Raw genomic sequence first — 21,926 nt, 5'->3', positions numbered from 1 at the left:
GGCCACCAACACCATTGACTGCTCACAGCCCACATCCCACAGGCCTCAATCCGTGGGACCTGATGTATATCCAAGGTTGCTGGGAGTTGCTGTTACGGTTACAAGGATACTCCCAATCATCTTTGGAAGGCTGTGGCAATTGGTTGTGGGGCAAATCTGTCTGGAAATAGTATCCAGGCTCATAAAAGACGAGGGGATTTGGAACAGTCAGGAAGGATTGACTGAGAACAAATTCTTCCTGATCAGCCTGATTGCTTTCTATGATGTTAGGCCTCGCTCTGTGGATGAGGGGGAAGCAGTGGATGGTGTATACTTTGAGTTTAGCAAGGCCTTTTACACAATTTTCCATAGTATCTTTATAGCCAAATTGGTGAGATATGGCTTGGATGGATGAGAGTAGGTTGGGTGGAAAATTGGCTGGCAAGGGGTTGGGATGTATGGTATGAAGTGGAACTGGCAACCAGCTACTAGCAGCTTTTCTCATCTGATTTTGAGTTCAATACTGTTTAATGTCTGTATTAATGATCTGGCTGATGGGACGGAGTGCACCCGCAGCCAGTTTGAGTATGATGCCAAATTAGGGCAGGTGGCTGGTACATAGAAGGGCAGGAATCAAGGGCATACAGGGGGACCTGTACAAGCTGGAAAAATAGGCTGACAGAAACCTCATGAGAGTCAGCAAAGGCAAATGCAAAGCCCTGCACCTGGGAGAGAGTAAAGCCCATGAAACAGTATGGGCTGGGCACTGCCTGTCTAGAAAACAGATTTGCAGAAAAAGACCAAGTTTACCTGGTAGAGAAGTTGAACATGAGGCCTGACAGCCAAGAAGGCCAACCACATCCCTGGCTGCATCACCAAAAGCACAGGCAGATCTTATCGCTCTCTCTAACTACCTCATGAAAGGCAGTAGAAAAAGATGGGGCTGGATGCTTCTCAGAAGTACATAGCTGTAGGGCAAAAGGCAATGGGTATAAGCTGCAGCATGGGAAATTCCAGTTAGATGTTAGGAAAAAAATATTTTTACTATGAGGGTGGTCAAACATCGGAACAAAGGCCCATAGATGATGTAATCTCCATACTTGGAGATATTCAAACTCCACTAGATGAGGCACTGAGCAACCTGACGTAAGCTGGCCCTATTTTGAGTGATGGGTTAAAACAGATGACCTCCAGAAGTCCATATCCTGTACTACCCTAGGACTCTGCAAGTAGATCAGTCTTTAAGAGCCATGGATAAAGCTACATTCCCAGGGAAAGTGCAAACTTTGCTCCTCTAAGAAGCAAAGTCTCAGGTATATTTAATGTTCCATATAAGTGCTGAGGATGACCAGCTCCTTAAAAATTTACAGCTGCTTTTGGCTTGAGGCAACAGTGAGGTTAATGGATTTCACAGGTTAATGTGAAAAGTTTAGTTCTGGAAGCCTTCCTTACTGTTACTGAGAGGCAAAATATAGACTACAGTTTAAAGCATAAGACACAACATTAGGAGAAAAGTAGTCTAATTCTGATTCAGCAGCAGACTTGCTAAGTGACTTTGAAGAAATCATCTGAACTCTTTTAGGCCTTACCTTCACAACATATAATATAGGACTAGTAGGCTGTTACACAGTTGAGACAAATTCAACACTGTTTTTCATTTTTGCATTTGGGTGTAGTGGAAAATATTGCTGTACTTATTTAATGAAAGGTATTACTATGTCTTTTTTACACTGAACTGGTTGTAAGTTTTAAACTGCAGATCACTAAAATCTTACAAAAATATTTTCTAAGCTCAACCAGTAATTGGAGCAATAGTTTCCTTATTAAACCCTAAAAAGAGCAGTTAGACATTGCTAACGATAGTATTATATTTTCTCCAGCTATTGCTTTTTTTCTTGTAGAATCTTAATGTAGGGATAGAACGGAACATTTAATGAGGTATTAGATGTGAACGTCTCCAAGCATATCCCCTTAATTTGGAAGAAAGAAGAAGAATATCCTTATTCTGAATACTTTTATTATTCATACTGAAATTCCTGGGAATGTATCTTCAAGTTTTTGAAGACAAATGAGCTTGTCTTGCTACTTCTTGCATGGCCAGGTTTTGCAGCTATTCTGCTGTGCCACTGAGAACAACATTTGGAAATTAAAGGGGGTGAAGGAATAGTAGCACCTTTGTGAGTACCTCTGCTGCTCTGCCAGACTTCTGGTAGCAAATTTATAAATTGGATACAATTAAGAATATAGCCAATGGTGTATAATGAAGAGGATCATGATAATCTCATAGGTGTATATTGAAGAGGATCATGATAATCTCATAGGAAACTACTGCCAAAACTTTCTTCTTTTCACATGCCTTACATCTTCATTTATAAAAAAACTGAGTCAATGCTTTTCATTTACAAAAAGACTGTAGCGTACAAAAAGCACATGCGGAGTGCGTACTCACATCTTTTTGGAAGACTACTGTTTGATAATGAGACAGAAGCATTTCATGAGTACCAGAAAGCATTCAGCCTTGCGGGTTGCCCTGTTTCAGGATTGCTGCATATATTTTACCACTGCATCATGAGAAAAGCTCCTGCAAGAGCTCTCAGACCAATATATTCACCTCTCAGGTGTTATCTGAGCAACTGAGCAAGTGCTGCTGAGAGGCTGAGTGGCCTTCGTACCACAGGAGAGAAATACCTGTATCTATATATCCACATATGTGACTATAAATGCATACTCCCATGCCTGCTGTTTCACTTTCAGTCCAATTAGTCCTCTTTGTTTCTTTGCACCTGTAACTGCTTACAAGCAGATACATTTTGCAATAACTGGAAATATTTAATATGTATTGAACAGAACAAGAATAAATAAAAACCCCAAACACATCAATGTCAATAGGCTTGGTGCATAAGTTCACAGCAATTGGTCCAACCACATTTGTCAGCTGTTTGTTGTTTATCAGAAATGGGCAACATTTCAGGAAGCAGACAGAGCTGGGTTGCAGTTGCGGTTCCTCAGCAGCACTTCTCTGCGACGTCGAGGAGTTGTACAGAGCGAGGCAAGGCAAGTCTCCTGCTACGCCGCTGGAGAGTCCGTAGGTAAGTGCTGCAAAGGTACTTGGCAGAGGTACTGGAGGCAGACATGCAGATGGGAGTATTTTACCCCTCACCTTGGAGAGGAGGAGGGAAATATTATTAAATTCTAATGAGAAGGCTGAAGGTTTGGATGGAGCTTAATGGTTCCTGGTGGGAGGTAAGCTTAAAGTAAAGCTGGAAGGAAATGTTATAGGGTGGAGGTTAAAAGTGCTTCAGGTTTTTAGTCCACTGCAGCAGTTGTGAATGTCAGATTTTGTGAAATCTGTGGAAGCAAAGTAGAAGCATATATATACAAAAAAGCATATATTGGGAGTCAGCATTGCAGGAAGGGCATCTGGGCTCCTTTTACAATAGCATCCACATTTTCATAATCCTTTCTGAAAATTAATTTATTAAAAGAAAATGCAAACCAGAAAGATGAGAATACTGTTACCGGTTCTGACAGTCAATCTTTAAATGAAGAATAAAAAGGAAATTTCCATACTGCTTCTGCAACTTTCTCATAGGCTTTGATACTTTTTCATGAAGAGTAAATTTTTCAAAATCACCTCAGATGCTGAGGATCACAAGTTGCCCTGATAGTCAGGGAGTCACCAGATCTGCCTTCACTTCAGTGCTTTTGGACACCTTCCCTGATGCTCTCAGACACTTGCACAGCTCAGCAAGGGCGACTCTTGGGTGGTTTAGTGTCCACTTCTTGAGGGGTTTTGGGTGGATGGCTTAGCCACTGGTTATCTGCTCCAATACTGAATTTTACATCCCTGTCCACCTGTTGCTCAGCATGTGCAGGAGGCCATTAGGGAGGCAACATGTGCAGGCTGCTTCTGAATCTGCAACAAAAAAATTCAGGGGGAAAATACTTCAAAAAAAGCATAACAAAATATAATGCTGGAACCTTTCACCAGATTAATTGACTTCTTCCTAACCTAGAAGAGATCTCTGGTATACAGGTGAAATTAAATTCACGTGAGGATAATCTTAGGCGCGGGAACAGAATGAGCTCAGATGCCCAGTAACTTGTTTAGGGGAAACTGAATCTGAAAATTGTTGGGATAGCTTTTGATACAGAATTTATTATTTTATTGTCAGCTCACTGAACAGACTGAAATCTTTCTTCTTAAGTGAAATTAAGGGGAAAAGAGTTTTCACCAAAGTAAGAGGCATAAAGGAAAATCTGGAGTAGATGCTTAATAGGCATTGCTTTATCTGCATTTTTCACTGTGCTAATGATACTTACTAGTGAATGGTGAGATCTCTCACCATGAAGGCTGTAGAAATCATTGAATCATTTTCAGTGATGAACCTGATTTCGTGGTTCAGAGAGAAAAGAAATCTAGCAACAAGATTCTCTCCTCAGTGAGCTGATGTTTCTCATTTCCAATTCAGTAGTACAATTAAGCACATTAACTGTGTGCTTTATTTCCTTAATCTTCCTAAATTCTTAATATCATTGATATCAACAGGAAAGCTATTTTGGGGATATCTTTTCTGTGAAGATGTATCCAAATTAGTGCTTGAACTTGAGGACCAGAAGAAATGGGGCTAAAGTGTGCCCAGGTGGCCAAGGCGGCCAAGAGCATCCTGGCTTCTATCAGAAATAGTGTGGCCAGGAGGGCTAGGGAAGTGATTGTCCCCCTGTACTCGGCACTGGTGAAGCTGCACCTCGAATACTGTGTGCAGTTTTGGGTCCCTCAGTACAAGAAAGACAATGAGGTGCTGGAGTGTGTCCAGGGAAGAGCAACAAAGCTAGTGAAGGCCTAGAACACAAGTCCTATGAGGAGTGGCTGAGGGAACTGAGGTTGTTTACCCTGGAGAAAAAGAGGCTGAGGGGAGACTTTATCACTTTCTACAACTACCTGAAAGGAGGTTGCAGCGACATGGGTGTCGGTTTCTTTTCCCAAGAAACAAGTGATAGGAGAAGAGGAAATAGCCTTGAGTTGTGCCAGGGGAGGCTTAGATCAGATATTAGGAAAAATTTCTCCATGGAAAGGGTTGTCAAGCACTGGAACAGGCTGCCCAGGGAAGTGGTGGAGTCTCCATCCCTGGAGGTATTTAAAAGATGTGTAGATGTAGTGCTTAGGGACATGGTTTAGTGGTGGACTAGGTAACGTTAGGTTAACGGGTGGACTTGATGATCTTAAAGGTCCTTTCCAACCTAAACGATTCTATGATTCTATGGAAGAGGCATGTTGCTATGGCCAGTCTCAACAAATCCTGTTGAGAAGCTAAAGGGCATGTCACTGCCCTACTGTGGCTATTTTGCTTTGGGATCAGAGCTCATGTCTGCACAGGGTGTCTCCTACAGCATGCACTCTTGTACCAATTTATGTTGGTGCTATTTTGGGCTTCTCTCCACCATGCTCCACTGACTCCAGCTGGATTTTACCATTTTTACTTTTCTTTTTTTACATCTATCTTGTAGAGCTCATAATATCATGCAGGAACGCCCTGTCAGTCTGTCTTCAGCTAAGAAGAGCTGGTAAGAGCTATAGTGAATAATGATGTAAAATATTAGGCACTTATGCTTCCCAGTGATCAGAAAGCTGTACAGAACCTGAAGTAACCTGGATGAGATGAAAAGAAGGAAGTTAGGCAGAGAAGCTAATTGACAGTTTATTGTTTTCAATTCTATTTTTTACAGAGAGGTCTAAAGACCAACCAAGAATAGGGGCTCAGTGGCATGGTGTCCTGTGCCACACCACAGCACAGGGCAGTTCAAACCCAAATAAGTAGATGTGGGCAAGACCTATCACACAAGGCCACAAGCAGCATGGCCCAAGATTTTCTGGGGAGTCCTGTGTTGATGAAATGGGGAGAGAGGCTTGGGGAAAGCAAGTTAGGAGGATGGTGGAACAAAGGGCAGGTGTGGGTACTCCTCCCACAGCCCAGAACAACAGCCCTTACCCTAGTTGTTTCTGCAGCTGCTCCTGGCTGGGCTCTTTAGCTGCATCCTAAACAGTTCAGCTGAACTGCAAATAGGCAAAAGTCTTAAAAAATGCATCAATAATGAGCTTATTCCTAACACAATTAGCTTCACACTTTGGCGAATGCCCTGAAGATCTTACTTTAACATGAATACTTATCATTAGCTCAAAACAGAAACTTCCAGATTTAACAGCAAAATGAACCATTTCAGCCCAAACAATTTGATGTAATAGAGCACCCGCATGCATACAGTGCCTCATTCCATTATGCAGTCTTTAGCTGTGCTGATCAGGACAGGCTCTTACAAATCAATGTACTTTATGAATGCAGTGTGGAACAATTCCCTTGCAGTGAGTTCCTCATTTCTGGAAGAGATAGGAGGAACCCTGAATTCCTGTCTAACCCAACTGTGGTAGAGGAGTCATGTATTTCATTGTGCTTATACTGAGGTAGGAAAGCATCTTCAGTATCAGGCTAGGAGTACTGGTACTAAGCTTTGTTTTCTCTGCTGCTCCTAGGCAGACACTCTTAGACTAATGCAGGGAGGTTTGTTCCTCTGCCAACACAGGTAACACATTTTAGCACACTAAATTTCATAAATATCTGTATGTGTATATTCAGCATGAAAGTGATCATTAATAAAATGATTTTTTCCGCTCACATGATGATAGCGTTTGCATTGCCTCTGCAGTCAGAAGTCAAATGAAATAAACAATCTGAGAATAAATACGTATTAGCAATTGCAGTAAGCATTTTGAGGGCGAGTAGCAATAGGCTTGTGCTGTAATCTTTTTTTTTTTTTTTTTAAATATTGTTCCTTACAACAAGCTGTCTGCCTCAGAAGGCAATTAGTGAGAGGCTAGTATGGAGTTCAAACAAATTTTAGGTTGAGCACTGCCTTTTCAGGCGAAGGGAAGGGCTTTTTCTTCTCAGAAAGGCATATATGCATATAAGATCGGCATGGTACTGCACATATGACTTCATTTTCTGCGTCTAATGTCATCCTTATGGCAGGAGTAATGCATCTCCTTGTCAATCAGCTCCCCCCTCCATTTTTTTTACCCTGGTGAGAACAAGCTCCAATAACAAGTGAATTGCTCTGCTGGATTCCTGATGAAAGGCGTATCTCCTGAAAAACCTACTGGTAAGCGACAGAACTAGTAAAATCCTGTAGAACAAGATAATGTTAAAGTTAGTGATAGACTGCTGGAAATGTGCAGTTGTTAAAAATAAGTAAGACATCTTCTCAAAAAGGTCCATTTAGACTGGAGTCTGTACAGATATCTTTTGTGCGCGGTTCTGATTGCTCCTCCCGTCCTCAGTGACAAACACTGAGGGCAAAGCAGAGTGCCGGTAGAAAACAGAAGTAGGTATGGGGAAAGTTGGGCAAATTATTAGTGTTAGAACATTTGTTTTCTAGATTTGTGACCCCTCCCACACAGACTGTTAAAGAAGTACAGCAGATTTTGATGTGGATTTAGGTTTTGTTTTATTTGCAGTATGTCTCTGTTGAAAGATCCGGATTATGGTAAGAGCTGAATAGAAATTTGAGGTCATTTTATTGATGTGCTATACTTCAACATGGAACGAGGTGCAATTTTGGTGCTTCCAAAGGAGGGAAAGGTAGTGAGATAGACTGAAAGGGAAACAGACTTTCTGCACACCACTCTGCCTCAGGTACTTTTAAGCAAGTTTATTTTGAGTAATAATGCCCAAGAATAGTAACATGCAAAGTGGGTATTTTTTCCCTGTAAATTAGAAAAGGGAACTAGGAGGAGGCCACCAGATGTATTTCCACTTTTCAGAGGAGCTTGAATTTATATCTCTGCTATGCAAAGATGTGTGAAAGGAGGAATTGCAAGTCACATTTTCCTCCCTATACTTTTCCAAAATGTTCTTTCAGATGTGTCACAGGCAGTATTTCTCACTCATAGGATGCCTTGCACCACCTGGGTGACAGCCACAAATCACAACTGCTTCAGAACCCAGATAGAGACATTTTAAGAAACCTATTATCTACGAAATGATTTTGGCTGTTATTGATACCGAATATTTTTCCTTTTGTAGATAATTAATAACTTTCTATTCAGGTGCTTGAAATAGTAAGGTACATTAGAAATATGAGTCAAAAATATAATTTTGTTGATAGCAGCTAAAAGTTACTCTAACTACATAATGCCTTTCAGCTATTCGTATTAGCAGCTGATCTTTTATGTGATGACAAAATGCAATTAACCTGTGACAATTACAGCTTAATAATTGATCCAGCCAGTCTTACGTACTAGGACCAGACCCATAGATGGCACTGGGAGGGACTCTGAGCAGATCTGGGCTTTACATAATGACGACGAGATGTAGCAGACGATGCTCTCCTTATAGCTCATCCTTTTACCTAGGAAGCAGACACTGCCCGTGCTTGAGGACACCTCTCTGACCCATCCTAAGAAAAGGCCTGATGAACACGTGATTAACACTTGGTGTTGGTCAGCCCATAGGTCCACCTACTATAACCATCTCTTTCACGGTCAAACGTACAAGGCAATATGGGGTTTTCTCCAGTTTAGGAAAGGATAGATTATATCAGATCAGTTGTCAAGAAACTGAACTTTGTTTAACCTGTCCATCCCCCTAATATCTCTACTGCAGGATTTTGGAAGGCAGTTTCAGAGGAACCTGTCTTCATGTCATAGTTGTGATTGGCTGCTTTATATTCAGGCACAAATCAAAGGGAAAATCAAAAAAGCAGGGCCTTGACCTGCTGTCCTACCAGACTCAATCAGAAGTGTCACTGGTGAAACGGAACTGGACAGTATTAAAATTATGCACGAGGGAGGAGAGTCAGGCTTATGGCTTCCTGCAAGACTAATACACAACTATGGGACAATGCCTTGGCTGGTATAAACAGGCTTATATTTATTAATGTAAATGAAGTTTATGTGATGGATCTGAATATATACAAGGAACAAAGAATGTTAGAAACCAGCACTGAAGTAGTTTTTTGATAATTCAAGTCCTGATTGTTTCATGAATGCAATAGGGAGCAGGGTCTAGCTCTTCCAGTGTAACAGAAAATTATATAATTAAGGAATGTTTTGCTACTTCTAATAGAGTTTTCTGCCTGGTAGAAGTCTGATCAACTGTCCAGCAAAGCTGATTTACTCAGGTAACCGTCCCTTGCACTTTGGGGAGTATTTCAAAACTCACCCTTAGCAATTGCAGGTTGAGAGACCCCTCTGGGGGTCTGATTCTCTGCTATTAACATCAGCTCAGTGTTTTCAGGAGTGTCACTCCAGCTTTACCCTCAAGTAACTAGAAGAGTCAGGTGAATTTAAGGTGTTATTTAAGGTGGATCTTATTTTTTGCTTTCTGCCCCCTACATAAGCGATGGAGAGGAGTAGTTTTCCAGAAGACACAACCACAACACCTGCACACCTCCTACCACCCTATATGGTCCAATTCTAAATTAGCAGTCCAAATCCTTGAGTCCTGGCACAATAAATGTAGAAAAACAACAACCTGGGTTGCCATGGTTATTCTGTGTACATCTCCAAGTTTGGAACAGCTGAAAAATCACTAACAGCAGAAATTATGCCTGAGTGTAAAGGACATGGTTCTATTTCTCAGGGACCTTTCATGCAATCCAGAGTAAAGGAGCCTTGATGCTACTCAGATCTCAGGACAAGTAGTCCTTGAAATCTGGGCCAGACCATCAACTATTATTAAACAGCCTTGGCCCATGAAACTGTTGATATAATGCCAATTCAAATTAGGTGAAGGTCTGATCTGGGTGATGCAATGGTACTGTTCAAACCCACTATTGTACTGCCTCTAGATTTTGGGGTATAGCTAAGACCATCAGCAATTACTCAAAACTTACAAAATACATGCATTTCTAACACCTGTGTTTAAATTCAGCTGGTGTGTGATGTTCTTAAAATAATCAGATTCTGCCACCAGCTCAGTACATTACTGGTGAAAATCTAAACATACCAGTCTGGAATCTATTCTTTGAACGACAGTGAGAGAAACATACTCCAGAGATTATAGATGCTGTTGCTAAATCTTGGGCAAAATTGCATCAATTTAGTAAGGAAAATGAATTGCAGTCATGTGTATTAAGCTTTCTATACCTATCTAGAGCTTGACACTAAATACAGCTTGGAGATGAACAAAGATAATGAGGATGTCTGTCTCAGACCATACTCTGGTATTTCAATATTTGTTTTAATCCTGAGTCAGTGCAAGGATTGAAAATTTGCAGAATGCAAACACATGGAAAGAAGTCAGCCGGTGTCGTGGTTTAACCCCAGCTGGCAAATAAGCACCACACAGCCACTCACTCACTCCCCCCTGGTTGGATGAGGGAGAGAATTGGAAGAGTAAAACTGAGAAAACTCGTGGGTTGAGATAAAGACAGTTTAATACGTAAAGCAAAAGCCATGCATGCAAGCAAAACAAAACAAGGAATTCATTCACTATTTCCCATCGGCAGGCAGATGTTCAGCCATCTCCAAGAAAGCAGGGCTCCATCACACATAACGGTTACTTGGGAAAACAAACGCCATCACTCTGAACATCCCCCGCTTCCTCCTTCTTCCCCCAGTTTTATATGCTGAGCATGATGTCATATGGTGTGGGATATCCCTTTGGTCAGTTGGGGCCAGCTGTCCCAGCTGTGTCCCCTCCCAACTCCTTGTACACCCCCAGCCTACTTGCTGGTAGGGTGGGGTGAGACGCAGCAAAGGCCTTGACTCTGTGTAATCACTGCTCAGCAGTAGGGAAAACATCCCCGTATTATCAACACTGTTTCCAGCACAAATCCCAAACATAGCCCCATACCAGCTCCTATGAAGAAAATTAACTCTACCCCAGCCAAAACCAGCACAACCTGGAAAGCCCCATTTGTGATGACTGCTTGGGAAAACAATATTGTTATTTACCAACAATATTATATAAGTTACATATGTATCAAAAATATTATACATATTAACATATTATATTTATTAACTTATTATATGTATCAACAATATTATATAAATTTAACCCCCCCACACATTTAGATGCTACCTGCAGGTCTTTAAGATATCTTGGCTTTCTTCCCACTATTAATCGGGATGTATTTATTCTAGAACAAGACCTCCAAGAATCCAAGACAACCTGGCTAACTTGAGAAGGTATAAAACTTGATTTAAGGATATCTCAGCTTTTTATCTGGCTTTGCTACAGAGGTTTCAGATATCTCAGCTTTTTATCTGGCTTTGCTACAGAGGTTTCAGCTTTTTACCTGTAGCATGGGGAGAATAATACGTATGACTTTTAACAGAGCTTAGAGATCAACTGAAGAAAGGTAATAGGTAAGAGCTAAGCATTATTATGATCACTTTTTTGAACAGCTGTTTAGCCGTTAGCCACTGTTAAAATTGCAAAATGAAAAAAGACGGTCGCCATCACATACCAGTCTGTTGTGAAGTACCACAGAACAGTATATCCCTTGTGTTTTTTTAACCAAATGTGAAGCAACAGGATGTAGTCAGTTAAAATGTTCTTATGTAAGACTATATGTAAATGTTGAATGTTAATACCGTTGCTTTCAAAACTATTATACTTAAATATAACTGTGTGTTCTGACAGAAATGAGATAAGCTTGCAGCAGGGCAAAACTGTCCTTGCACAGACTCGTAACAGAGACTCACTCCTGCATTAAGACATCTTTTACCACACATACTACACAATAACCACCGTCACTGATGAGCCTTCGGTACTGTCATGGCCAACGTTTTAATAAAATCCCCTTGTTTCATTTTGCTAGCAGTGTGCAGGTGTAGCAGTAGCACTGAGTCCCAAGAGATCCAGATGCTGAGCTACAGTCTCGGCAGAAAGCAGGGCTGAGACATAGTGCTGGACTTTGGGGTGAACTTTGTTTCATCCCTTAACACTTTGATGTCTATACTCTAACCATATCCAAACCCACACTTAGCTAAGTACAGTATAGATCATATTTTGCTCCTATCCTACCCTGTTTTCTCAAAACACTCTTTTGAATGATCCCCTCCACTCTGGAGAATAACCTTTTCAAACCAGCATCTGTGTGATCTGTGGGACTTAACATCTGTGTGCAGACTTGGTTATTTTAGGCAGTAGAAGAATGTAACTGTTTAGAAATGGGAGGCCCTGAAGTCTTCCTATGGCTAAGAAATAGCTGCAAATTAGGGGTTCCTGAGTTAAATTCAAAAAAGAGCTGTTCAGACAGGACATCAGATGACTGGTAGGGGTTAGTAACGTGCAAGCCAAGGGGGCATTTCTTCTCTCCATGAACTCCTCACTGGGAATGCAACTAAAAATCTTCCTAAATGTTGTGTGCTTATGGGCAGCCCCGCCCTCATGTAGCTGGGGCTCGTGGTTGTTGCTTCATCATAGGTTCAAAGAAAGACATAAGGCAATGACTCTTTAAAATATCAGGTGTTTTGCTTTTTGTTCTTAGAGCTTACATAAAATGAAGAGACAAGTAAACAACACTTGAAGAGTGGAGATAAACCTTAATCTGTAAGTATACAGAGAATGAACAAAAGCCTTGGTTTGCAATGTTTTTAAAACAATGTTTGCAACTTCAGAAAAAAGAAAGTGTCCAATTTTCTAGCTGTTTTATTTTAGAGCTTTTCTGCATGACTGTTTTCATCATTGTTATTTGTAATTTCCTAGCACAGGAAAGCATTGTTTATCCTTTTTCAAATTACTGTGCTGTAGTTCTACACTGCCTCCTAAAAGTGGGAGGTGACTCTTTTTGTTTTCATCCATCTTTGTGCATGTGTTTGATATCACCCATCTCTGTAAGACCAGAAGGGTAAGTTTGTTCTCTTTAATAAGATACAGCTAGGAAGGTAAATAATTATTTTTAGCAAGGTTCCATTTCTGTGTAAAAACAGCAAGATCTCAACCAAAGAGGACTAACTCAACATGTTTTTCCATCCCATTTACTTTTCAATAGACTGGATTTAAACTAAAAAGTATCAGTATAATGATGGCACAGCCTATAAGACATGAGTCAATGAGCTAGTGAATTAGAGGAATCACTAAAAGTTGCTTGAAGAAAGTCAATATCTAAATGTAAACACACACTTGATATTTCATATTTTTAATTTGTAATGTTTTCCTTTAAGCAGATGTTTATACTTCAAACTTCAGGTGTGTGTGGTTATTTTGAATTATTCTAGTGACATAGCCTATATTACCATAACACCACATGGAATTACAGCAAATCAAAAGCAATTACAATGCTCTCAACAGAAAGCAGCTCTGAGACTAAATGAGGATGTTTGTGAAACAAATGCACGTTTTAAACAGACTTCTGTTAAATAATATTTGTATTTTGCACTGCCTCCAACCTAGTATAGTTCAATGCAGAGATGTCAGTTCTGACAAACACTCATTTTTCCATTTTATTAAGTCTATCAAAAATAGAAATCTTTCATCCGAATTGAACTTTTTTCCCCTCCAAATTCAAACGAAACTTCTCAGTTGAGTGCATGCAGGCTGCAAATGCTTCTGCAGAATCCAACTGTTGGAGCACATGAAAATCTGTGTGAAGCCTGCCAGTCCCTTAGCAGACATATAGGGGGGATAAATTTTGCAAACACTTGTTATACAGAGGGTAGAGCTCACTATTTGGCAGAGAGTAAGAATTTCATCATTTTTGACGAATGAGTGGGGTTTTTCTGATAAGTTGATATAATGTTGATATAATGGTGACTGATGAACCTGGCTGGGAAAATAGTAAGCAATGACGTGGACAAGCCAGTGACAGACTGATCCTGATTGCTAAGTCAGGTGCAAACTATCAACATGCATTTTACCACTGCCAAATGCAAAGTTGTTCATCTAAGAACCAAAGAATAGGAGCACAGTGCTGAGGGAGGCAGTTCAGTGACTGAACAAATATGACTGGGAGGAAGTGAAGATAAGTATCTTCTATCTCTTATCTCTACTTATCTCCAGGTATCTTTAGGGAAAGCCAAAATTTGACAAAGGTTTTTTAAATCTGAAGGCAAAACCAGAAGTATGTACTATGCCTGGAAGCTGAGGCTGTGCAAACTCTGTCTAGAAATATGGCTCACCATTTTCTTTTAAACAGTAGGATAATTAACAGTAGGATAAAAGAGAAACAGTTCCTGAGGGTTGGAATGAATGTTCTTTTACTGGGAAAATTTTGACAGAGACCAAATCATTTTCATAAATTACATGCTCTGGCCAGAAAAGAGCAGTCCAAGGAAGTCCCGTGGACTGTGCTGCACAGAAAGTCACAGGAAATGAATGTGATGGCCTTAACCACACTGATAACTGATGAATCTTGAATGCACAAGAGTCTTTTTGCTGATCATATTTCTGAAAGAACCCAGCATCTGGCCTCTTGGCAATCTACCTCCTTTGTCAAACTAAACCACAGCTACTTTGGCAATTGTCCTCAAGCCCTTGGCACTAGCAGATGTCTCTTTAACTACTATGGCATTCAGATGAAGTGGTGCCCATCATTGCCTCATGGCTGTTCAAAGCACATGCCCGACAGAAGTTTAGCCAAGTTTAGATGAGAGGCTTAACACAGAGGAAGACCAAACCTTGCTCCCATACTTGAGCAGTATCACTGAATTGGCAGTAGCTAGAGGGGGTAGGAAGGCATGGAAACAAGAACACCTCCTTGAGGAGAAACTGTCTGCCTTTGGATGCATGATGGGGTAAGTCCTCTCAATGCTCCTTCTGTTCTTACAGATGTCAAGAGCTAACATTAGTGTGCATAAAGGGAAGCTGTCTGGGTGAGGCAAAGCTGCAAGGTACCGTCCTGAAGGAGTTCCTTGGTGCTGCAGACGTTGTTTTGGGGCCAGGAGGTGTGAGGGGAGGAGGGAAGAAGGGATGACACTCAACTGTAACTCTGTGGGACAGGGTACAGCCACTCTGAAAAAAGCAAGATATTAAGCAAGCTAGATTCAGTACTGAAGCAATGCTGTTACAGCTGGCAAGAGCTTACACCAGCTGACATTGGCAAGGGGCTAAGCAGCATGGGGGAAGGCCATTTCTTACATTGCTTGATACCACTTTCGGTGGTCCCTTCTGTTGTTCCTCCTCTTCTGTGAGATATTTTCTGGCTCCTGGAGACTTCTATAGGTCATGTTTCCAGTTGGTTCAGTATATAGCCTATGTAATTAATTAGTCTTTTGTAAAAACTGCATTCATTCTCATTCCATGTGTCTCCTGTTAAATTCTGGCCAAAGGACTTGTTAGTTATATTTCAGGTCAGTAGGTTACAGCTATGTGAATGTCATTACAATAGGAATCTTCATTTCACCAGAAAGCAGCATTTCCTCTGTGAAACACACCCTGTATCACGCAACACTCTGTACTCATCATGCAATGATATTTCAGTGGGATGCCTGTAGTAGTGGGGAGCTGATAATGTCGTATCATAGCTGCTGGTAGCTTTTTTTATTGAAGATTAATGAAAATGAGATTTCCTGCAGAATCTTACAATGAAGGGATTTAGTGATGACCACAAAGTTCTGCAGAAACCTGCATTTCAGTGTCTTGGTTGCTTATTTGCAGACAGAAATAGATCTCTAGCTGTCCCCTCAATAGGGCTGTTTGAGGAAAATACCAGTTATCTGACTTCTGCTTATCTGTTTCTTACCGCCTTCAGTTCAAGTTTCACTGCCGGGCTCTGAAGTTGTGACCGCGAGGGGTCCTTCCTCTCCAAGTGCAGCCTCACTGCTGGGGCTACTCACAGCAACCCACATTTCCAGTATGTTGTCTTTAGGGCTGTGGCACTTTCTAAAGCTTAAGTATGCATTTTAAATTAAAACAGTGCGATAATGCCACTTTTTAGAGACATCTTTTCGAACTAAAGAGTAACGACTTGGAGAAACTGATGAACAGGTATTGCTAATCCCTTCTGGCTTGCACAGTTGTGAGGCTGAAACGCAACGTCTCAGAAATGAGAACAGAACTGGAAGGAACTTGCATGGTTTCTGATGCAAGAGCCGCAGTGTGCCAATCAGCAGCGCCTTTGAGAAAAAGCTCTTTCATTGCAACCCATTTTACTTCTCATAATGCACTGGAATTAAAGTTACTGGAATAGTCCACATAACTCTGAAATGCAGTTTCAAACAGAAAAGGTCAGTAAGCGCCAACAACCAACCCATCAATTTGAGATGTAGCAGTTATATTTATGTTGATTACAATGAAATATCTGGAGTCTTAGATGCATTGGGATAACTAGAGAATAACTGACTTTTCAGCGTATAAACAGGTCTTGATTACTGTAGGGGCAAATGCTCTAGAAATATTGCTAAGAAAAAACAAAAAATATCTGAGATGCATCACAGATGTTCATTCCCCACTGCGAGCAAAGCCAGATTATAAAACTGTTATAGGTATTTCCTCTTTTCCACAAAAGAGAGAACTGCTAAAGAACTTTTTTCCCCCTCCCAACTACTGGCAGTATGTGCTACCTAAAACCAAAAATAAGCTGAAACACCACTTGTACAAAGAGATAGAGGAACTACTTTGTGAAGTTAACAACATTGCAGTATTAAAAGAAAAATTGCAAAAAACTCGCTCAGGAGAAAAGCCCCTCTTGTGTTGTGGGATTCACTGGTGAAATGGTTGACATACCAGAGTCAGTTTTAAATTATAGTTCAGGTGGCAGTAGCAGTATAACTGGGATAGTACAGAGCCCAGCACTGTTCATTTTTCCCTGCTTCTTTTCTGTGACTGTAGTGTGGACATCCTCTTGATACTTTCATAGATGCAAACATGCTTCAGGATAACACCCTGCCTGAACTCTTCCCCTCCCACATGATCTTGTAGTACTTAAAAATCCTACCAGAAGTTACATTTAGACTTATAAGATTTATATTTAATCTCTCTTTGAAACAGTAGTATATTAAAAATGTATAATGTACTTACTGAACTTGCTATTAACTTTCATCTAGCCTCAGCTCAGGCCATGCAGGTTTATTTGCACTAGCCCAGGATGTCCTTTCCTAACATTTTCTAACAGCCCATTTTGTAACACCCGGTTACCACATATTAGATGTGAAACAGCCCTGACCACCAGGGCAACACTGCCCACGCTAGTCGTCTGGCAGGATCTGAACAAGATCTCCATGGAGCCTGGGTATCCATGGTGTTTAATCCCTTACTCAGATAAACTGTCCATGAAGAAGGAGTTGAATGTAATGTGTGCAAAACTCGGCTTTCGGTAACAACAAAATTTGTAGCTTTGATAGAGCAACATATGGTTATTATCTGACTCTGGAAAGGGCAGATTTGTGTTGCAAATAAAGAAACTGATGAATGAGTAGCAGAATTCGAACAATATCTCTGATCGTCACTGCAAAAGCATGCAGATGCTCAGAAGAGGGGAGAACTAATAACACAGCACAAAAACACCACAATCATGTCATTTCTCTAGGGATCTCTTCTTCCCACATATTACTAACTCATGCTTGTTTTAAAGGGTATAGCTATAGTCTTAAGGACTAGAGCAGCTTCTCCACCCACCTTCTCAGCCATTTTTCTCTAGGCTGGAGGATGTTTGGATAAAGCTACTGGTTACAGCTTGTGCCAGCTGTGCGATTCCAGGATTATCCCTTGAACAAGATCCAGGTGGAAAGCCTTGCTGGCTTTTCAGGTGGGCCCTCTCATTCCTACCTTATCTTAGTCTTTATGTATTCTTTCATTTCCAGAATATGTACAAGGAAGATTTCAGGAGCATGATTGAAGAGAATAGGAACAGCAGTAACTCCTCCTCTGCCTTCACTCACACCAACACCATGAGTGCCATACTGATTACTGCCTACTCAGTTGCCTTTGCTGGAGGTGGGATTGGGTCCATCACAATGTCATTTGTGCTGGTCACAATGAACACTCTGTCCGTGACCACTACAGCCATCATTAATCTGGTTGTTGTGCACAGCCTCCTCCTCTTCACGGTGCCCTTCCGCTTGCACTACTATGTCAACAAGAAGTGGGTATTCAAGATGCCACTTTGCAAAATCGTGAGTGCGATGTTGCACATCCACATGTACCTGACCTTCCTATTCTATGTGATCACGCTGGTGAGCCGGTGGCTCATCTTCTTTCAGTGGAAGGACAAGGTGGAGTTTTACAGGAAGCTGCATGCCATTGCAGCAAGCACTGCCGTGTGGGTCTTCGTCATGGTCTTCGTGGTGCCAGTCCTGTCCTTTGAGTATGGACGCTCAGGCTCATACAGTGATACAACATGCTTTAAGTTCCACAAAGAACTACAGCATGAGAACGTGAAAGCCCTGAACTATACCATAATTGCAGTTGTTTCCTGCATTACTTGTATTCTCTTGGGCCTGCAGATTTTCATCCTAGTAAAAGTGGCGAGAAAACTTTCCACCTCCCTCTGGTCACACCAAGAGTTCTTGGCCCAGGTGAAAAACTTGATTTTCATCTGCGTCATCATAATCTGTTTCCTTCCCTATCACCTCTTTAGGGCCTACTACATACAGCACGTGGATGACTCTGGCCAGTTAGAAAGCTACAATGAAGTTTTTTTGAGTCTGACTGCCCTCAGCTGTCTTGACCTGCTGTCATTCATGTTGAGCGGAAGCCGCCTGCTCAAGCAAAAGATGGGCATGCTCCGCAGCAGGTTGTCTTGCTGCTAGCGTCAACCTGCAGCGTGCACGGACCTGGACCTGGCGGAGCATGGTGCTGGAGAGGCATGGCAAACCCCCTCCTCAGCAAGTCAGGGTGGGCCCTGGAAAGAGTGCAACACACTTGCACAGGGCTCTGCACACCTGATACCCAAAATAATGGGGTGAACCGCCTCCAGTGTCTCAGCTGGTAAACTGGAATGTTACCTTTGGGATTTCCTCATGGTGCTACCTTGTGAGTTGTGGATGAACCTGGAGGAGAGGGAGCAAAGGGCACTGGCTCTTCTGTCTTACTTTTTTTACATCAAGGTTTGTGAAGTCAAAGGCACTAGGAGGAGACTCAAGAGAATTTGCAAAGTATATAGAAACACAAGTAGAAAAGCAGTTTTTTATGCAACAAGGTACAAATTTTTGAAATGTAAAGATCTATATAGTTTTCCACATACATTTCTTACTTATTCCCCACAAGCTCTCATAAAATATCAGGGAAGCTATTGTTCCTCCTGAGTAAGTCTGTTCCTTCACTGTAAAGACAAGTATAACTTTCTAAATGAATTGAACAATTAAACCAACTCTTTAAAAACAAACTAGCAATAAATATTTATTTCTTAAAAGATTTTATCAAAATCACCTTTTGGGGATTGTATCACTGCAGCAGAAGAGAGCTTTGTTCTCCTTCACACATCATGAAAATGTCTCCAACAACAAAAATGACACACTGTTACTGAAATGAACATTGTCATTTCAAACAAAAGCCTGTATCTTTATTTACAGAATTGTTCAATTAAAAAAAAAAAAAAAGTTAACAGTGGGGATCATTTTATTTAGATCATTCAGACAGCAGTTGTCTTCTCTTAAAAAGTCAAATATTTTAGGTCTCCAAGGTAACAATGATTTTTTTTTCTCCTATGTTGATTTTGTGCAGTTCTGAAGTTTATAACTAATTACTCACAGTATCTTTAGCTTGAAATCAATTCTATAAATTTAGTACTAGTGGAAGAAATTAAAATGCTACTGCTTGGATTGGAGGGATGGAAAAAGCTAATAAACCTGGTGCAGCTGAAAAGCTTGTATCTCAGAGGCATTGTAAGTTGCTATCTCTGAAGACAGAATTGAATTCCACTTGAAAAGAGGAAAAAAAATAATCAAAATAATTCTATGAAAGATATTCAGGCTTTCATGTCTCAGTCGCTTTACACCTATCCCCCAAAAAGAGTATAAATCTCTGACTGCTATAACCCAAGACAGCAATGACTAATTTATCTTTCTTCTTCCTCCCATCTGCATGAGGTCACATTTTTTCATCTAGAGTGAGTGGAATAATTATTTTACAAATTAGAGGTTATCAGCTGATTAATTTCCAGTGAGAGTGTCTCCTCATGATGCTGTTGAAGTCCACCTTTTCATACTTCTGAATCTTTCCATTCCTTTCTACTTCACCTTCAACATCTCTTGCTCATCAGACAGCAATCAATTAACTATTGGTTGACCTTGCAGCAATCAAATAACTGTTGGTTGACCTTGCTGTACCTGTACAATCTTACTGCTATGCTCGTTACTTTTGGTCCCACCAAACATCGTTACTTTATAGGATCCCATCTCTTCTATAGTCTTTCTTCCCTGTCTTCCATCTTGCTTCAAGCTCCTCTATATCTCTCAGGAGGTCTGACCATGGGAGAGTATTTTCAGGACAGCATCTGAATAATGCTGTGTAACACCGAAAGTTGGAAAGATAGAAATGTGAAAGCTTGCAGTGTGTGTGGATCTGAGACAAAACGGTCTGAGAAGGCATTTGCCCCAAAAGGACCATGGTAAAAAGGAAGAAAACTACCAGCCTGATTCAACAGTAGTCGGGGAACTACAGAGACTTTCATAACATGGGAGGAATCCAGCTGAATGTGTAGTTCACTACCAGTTGATTATGTGCCATTAAGAAAGCGATAAACTGCTCTGATCCAGATTTATTTTAAAACTACGTGAACAAAGCATTTTTGCCTTGTGGCAGGAAAGAAGATGGAACATGTCACAACACCTCTGTTTCCTCCTATAGCAACATCATTGGTGGAAGAAAGTACCTTGCATGTGTTCTGTAGGCACTGCATACCTTTGTAACGTTATATTATAACCCTTCAGCCATAATAAAGTTTTTAACAAATAAAATGACTATGTGCTGAAAAAGTTAAGCAAGTTCTTCCTGCAAATATGTATATAAATGAAAAGCATTTTGTATCTGAATTTGGCAAGACTTTCAAAAAGTAGAACATACATTTGCAAACAGTACCTCCTGACCATACAGCTTAATCAATCTTGTTCATGTATGTGTTAAAATCACAAGTTCTTTAAGTCTTGTAAAAATGTACACATTCACAATACCCTGCACCATAGCACCACAAAAAAATACTAGATACTGGGTTTTTTTCTAAATAAAAATTGATGTTAATGATGTTAGTGCTAACTCAGGATGATAATGAGCAGAACTAGGGGGTTGTAATTCCATGCTTTAAGTTGGTGATACTGTCATGTCATGCTTTCTATGGGACTGTCTATGCAAACTTTACATCTGCCACTTCTCTTGCTTTGTGGAAGTTAGTGCCTGGCAGAGAAAGCCTGCCTCCATCCTGAGACAATGAAGTCTTGGTTAACACTGGCAGGAATTGCCCTGGCAGGTGGTGACTGAGGTGGTGATTCCAGCAAGGGTGCTGACAGGGCTTGCAGGGGCAACCAGTTGCTGCTCCCTCCAGCCTCCCCCTGCTTTGCCCCTCACTGGCTTCTTGCTCTCTCCCACCCTCCCAGGCACCCTCCCTGCTCGCTTCCCCCAGGATGGCTGAGGAGGGGTGGAGGTGCTGCCAGGCAATACCACAGAAGAAGAGTCTGAATAACTCCTGAAAATGGAAGCATAGACAAAGCCAGAACAGCATCCGAAATGTAGCCAAGTGGCTCCTGTGACCAGGGATGGCAGAGGCAGTGACAGGGAACTGCTGACATGCAGGAGACAATCTACAGAGGAAGAGGAAATTTCCAGTTGTCATCATCTGCTTGGTCAGAGGTACCACGGACTTAAAGGAGACCCTGATTTTGCTGACTCTGGATCACAGAGGATAGTTCTGGATTAGAAAACAGCTATAGCTGGGAAGGGTAACACACAACCAGCTGAGGGCTCAGCTATCAAATCCACAGGCAACCCTATCCACAGCAGGGTCATGGTCAGGAAAGGCCACATGCCCAATGCCAACAAAAGACGCAAGACAGGTTTTAGCACAGAAATTTA

At 41.1% G+C, this 21,926-nt stretch overlaps 1 protein-coding gene across 2 annotated transcripts; it reads left to right on the top strand.

The window, feature by feature from the left end:
* The first annotated feature begins 12,475 nt into the window (after window positions 1–12,475).
* LOC104027956 (putative G-protein coupled receptor 141) lies at window positions 12,476–18,670 on the top strand. 2 transcript variants are annotated; one of them, XM_075705790.1, is made up of 2 exons: window positions 12,476–12,533; window positions 17,723–18,670. In XM_075705790.1, exon 2 carries the CDS (start codon window positions 17,726–17,728, stop codon window positions 18,668–18,670), a length of 945 nt encoding a protein of 314 aa, XP_075561905.1. In that variant the 5' UTR covers window positions 12,476–12,533; window positions 17,723–17,725. The 2 variants fall into 2 exon arrangements, with proteins under 2 accessions (XP_075561905.1, XP_075561904.1); XM_075705789.1 differs by lacking the exon at window positions 12,476–12,533 and adding an exon at window positions 16,127–16,147.
* Window positions 18,671–21,926: the final 3,256 nt, after the last annotated feature.

Source organism: Pelecanus crispus, chromosome 2, assembly GCF_030463565.1.
Source record: "Pelecanus crispus isolate bPelCri1 chromosome 2, bPelCri1.pri, whole genome shotgun sequence".
In the NCBI taxonomy this organism is placed as follows: Eukaryota; Metazoa; Chordata; class Aves; order Pelecaniformes; family Pelecanidae; genus Pelecanus; species Pelecanus crispus.
The sequence above is the reverse complement of the archived record's forward strand: the minus strand, read 5'-3'. Positions and strand labels throughout refer to the sequence as shown.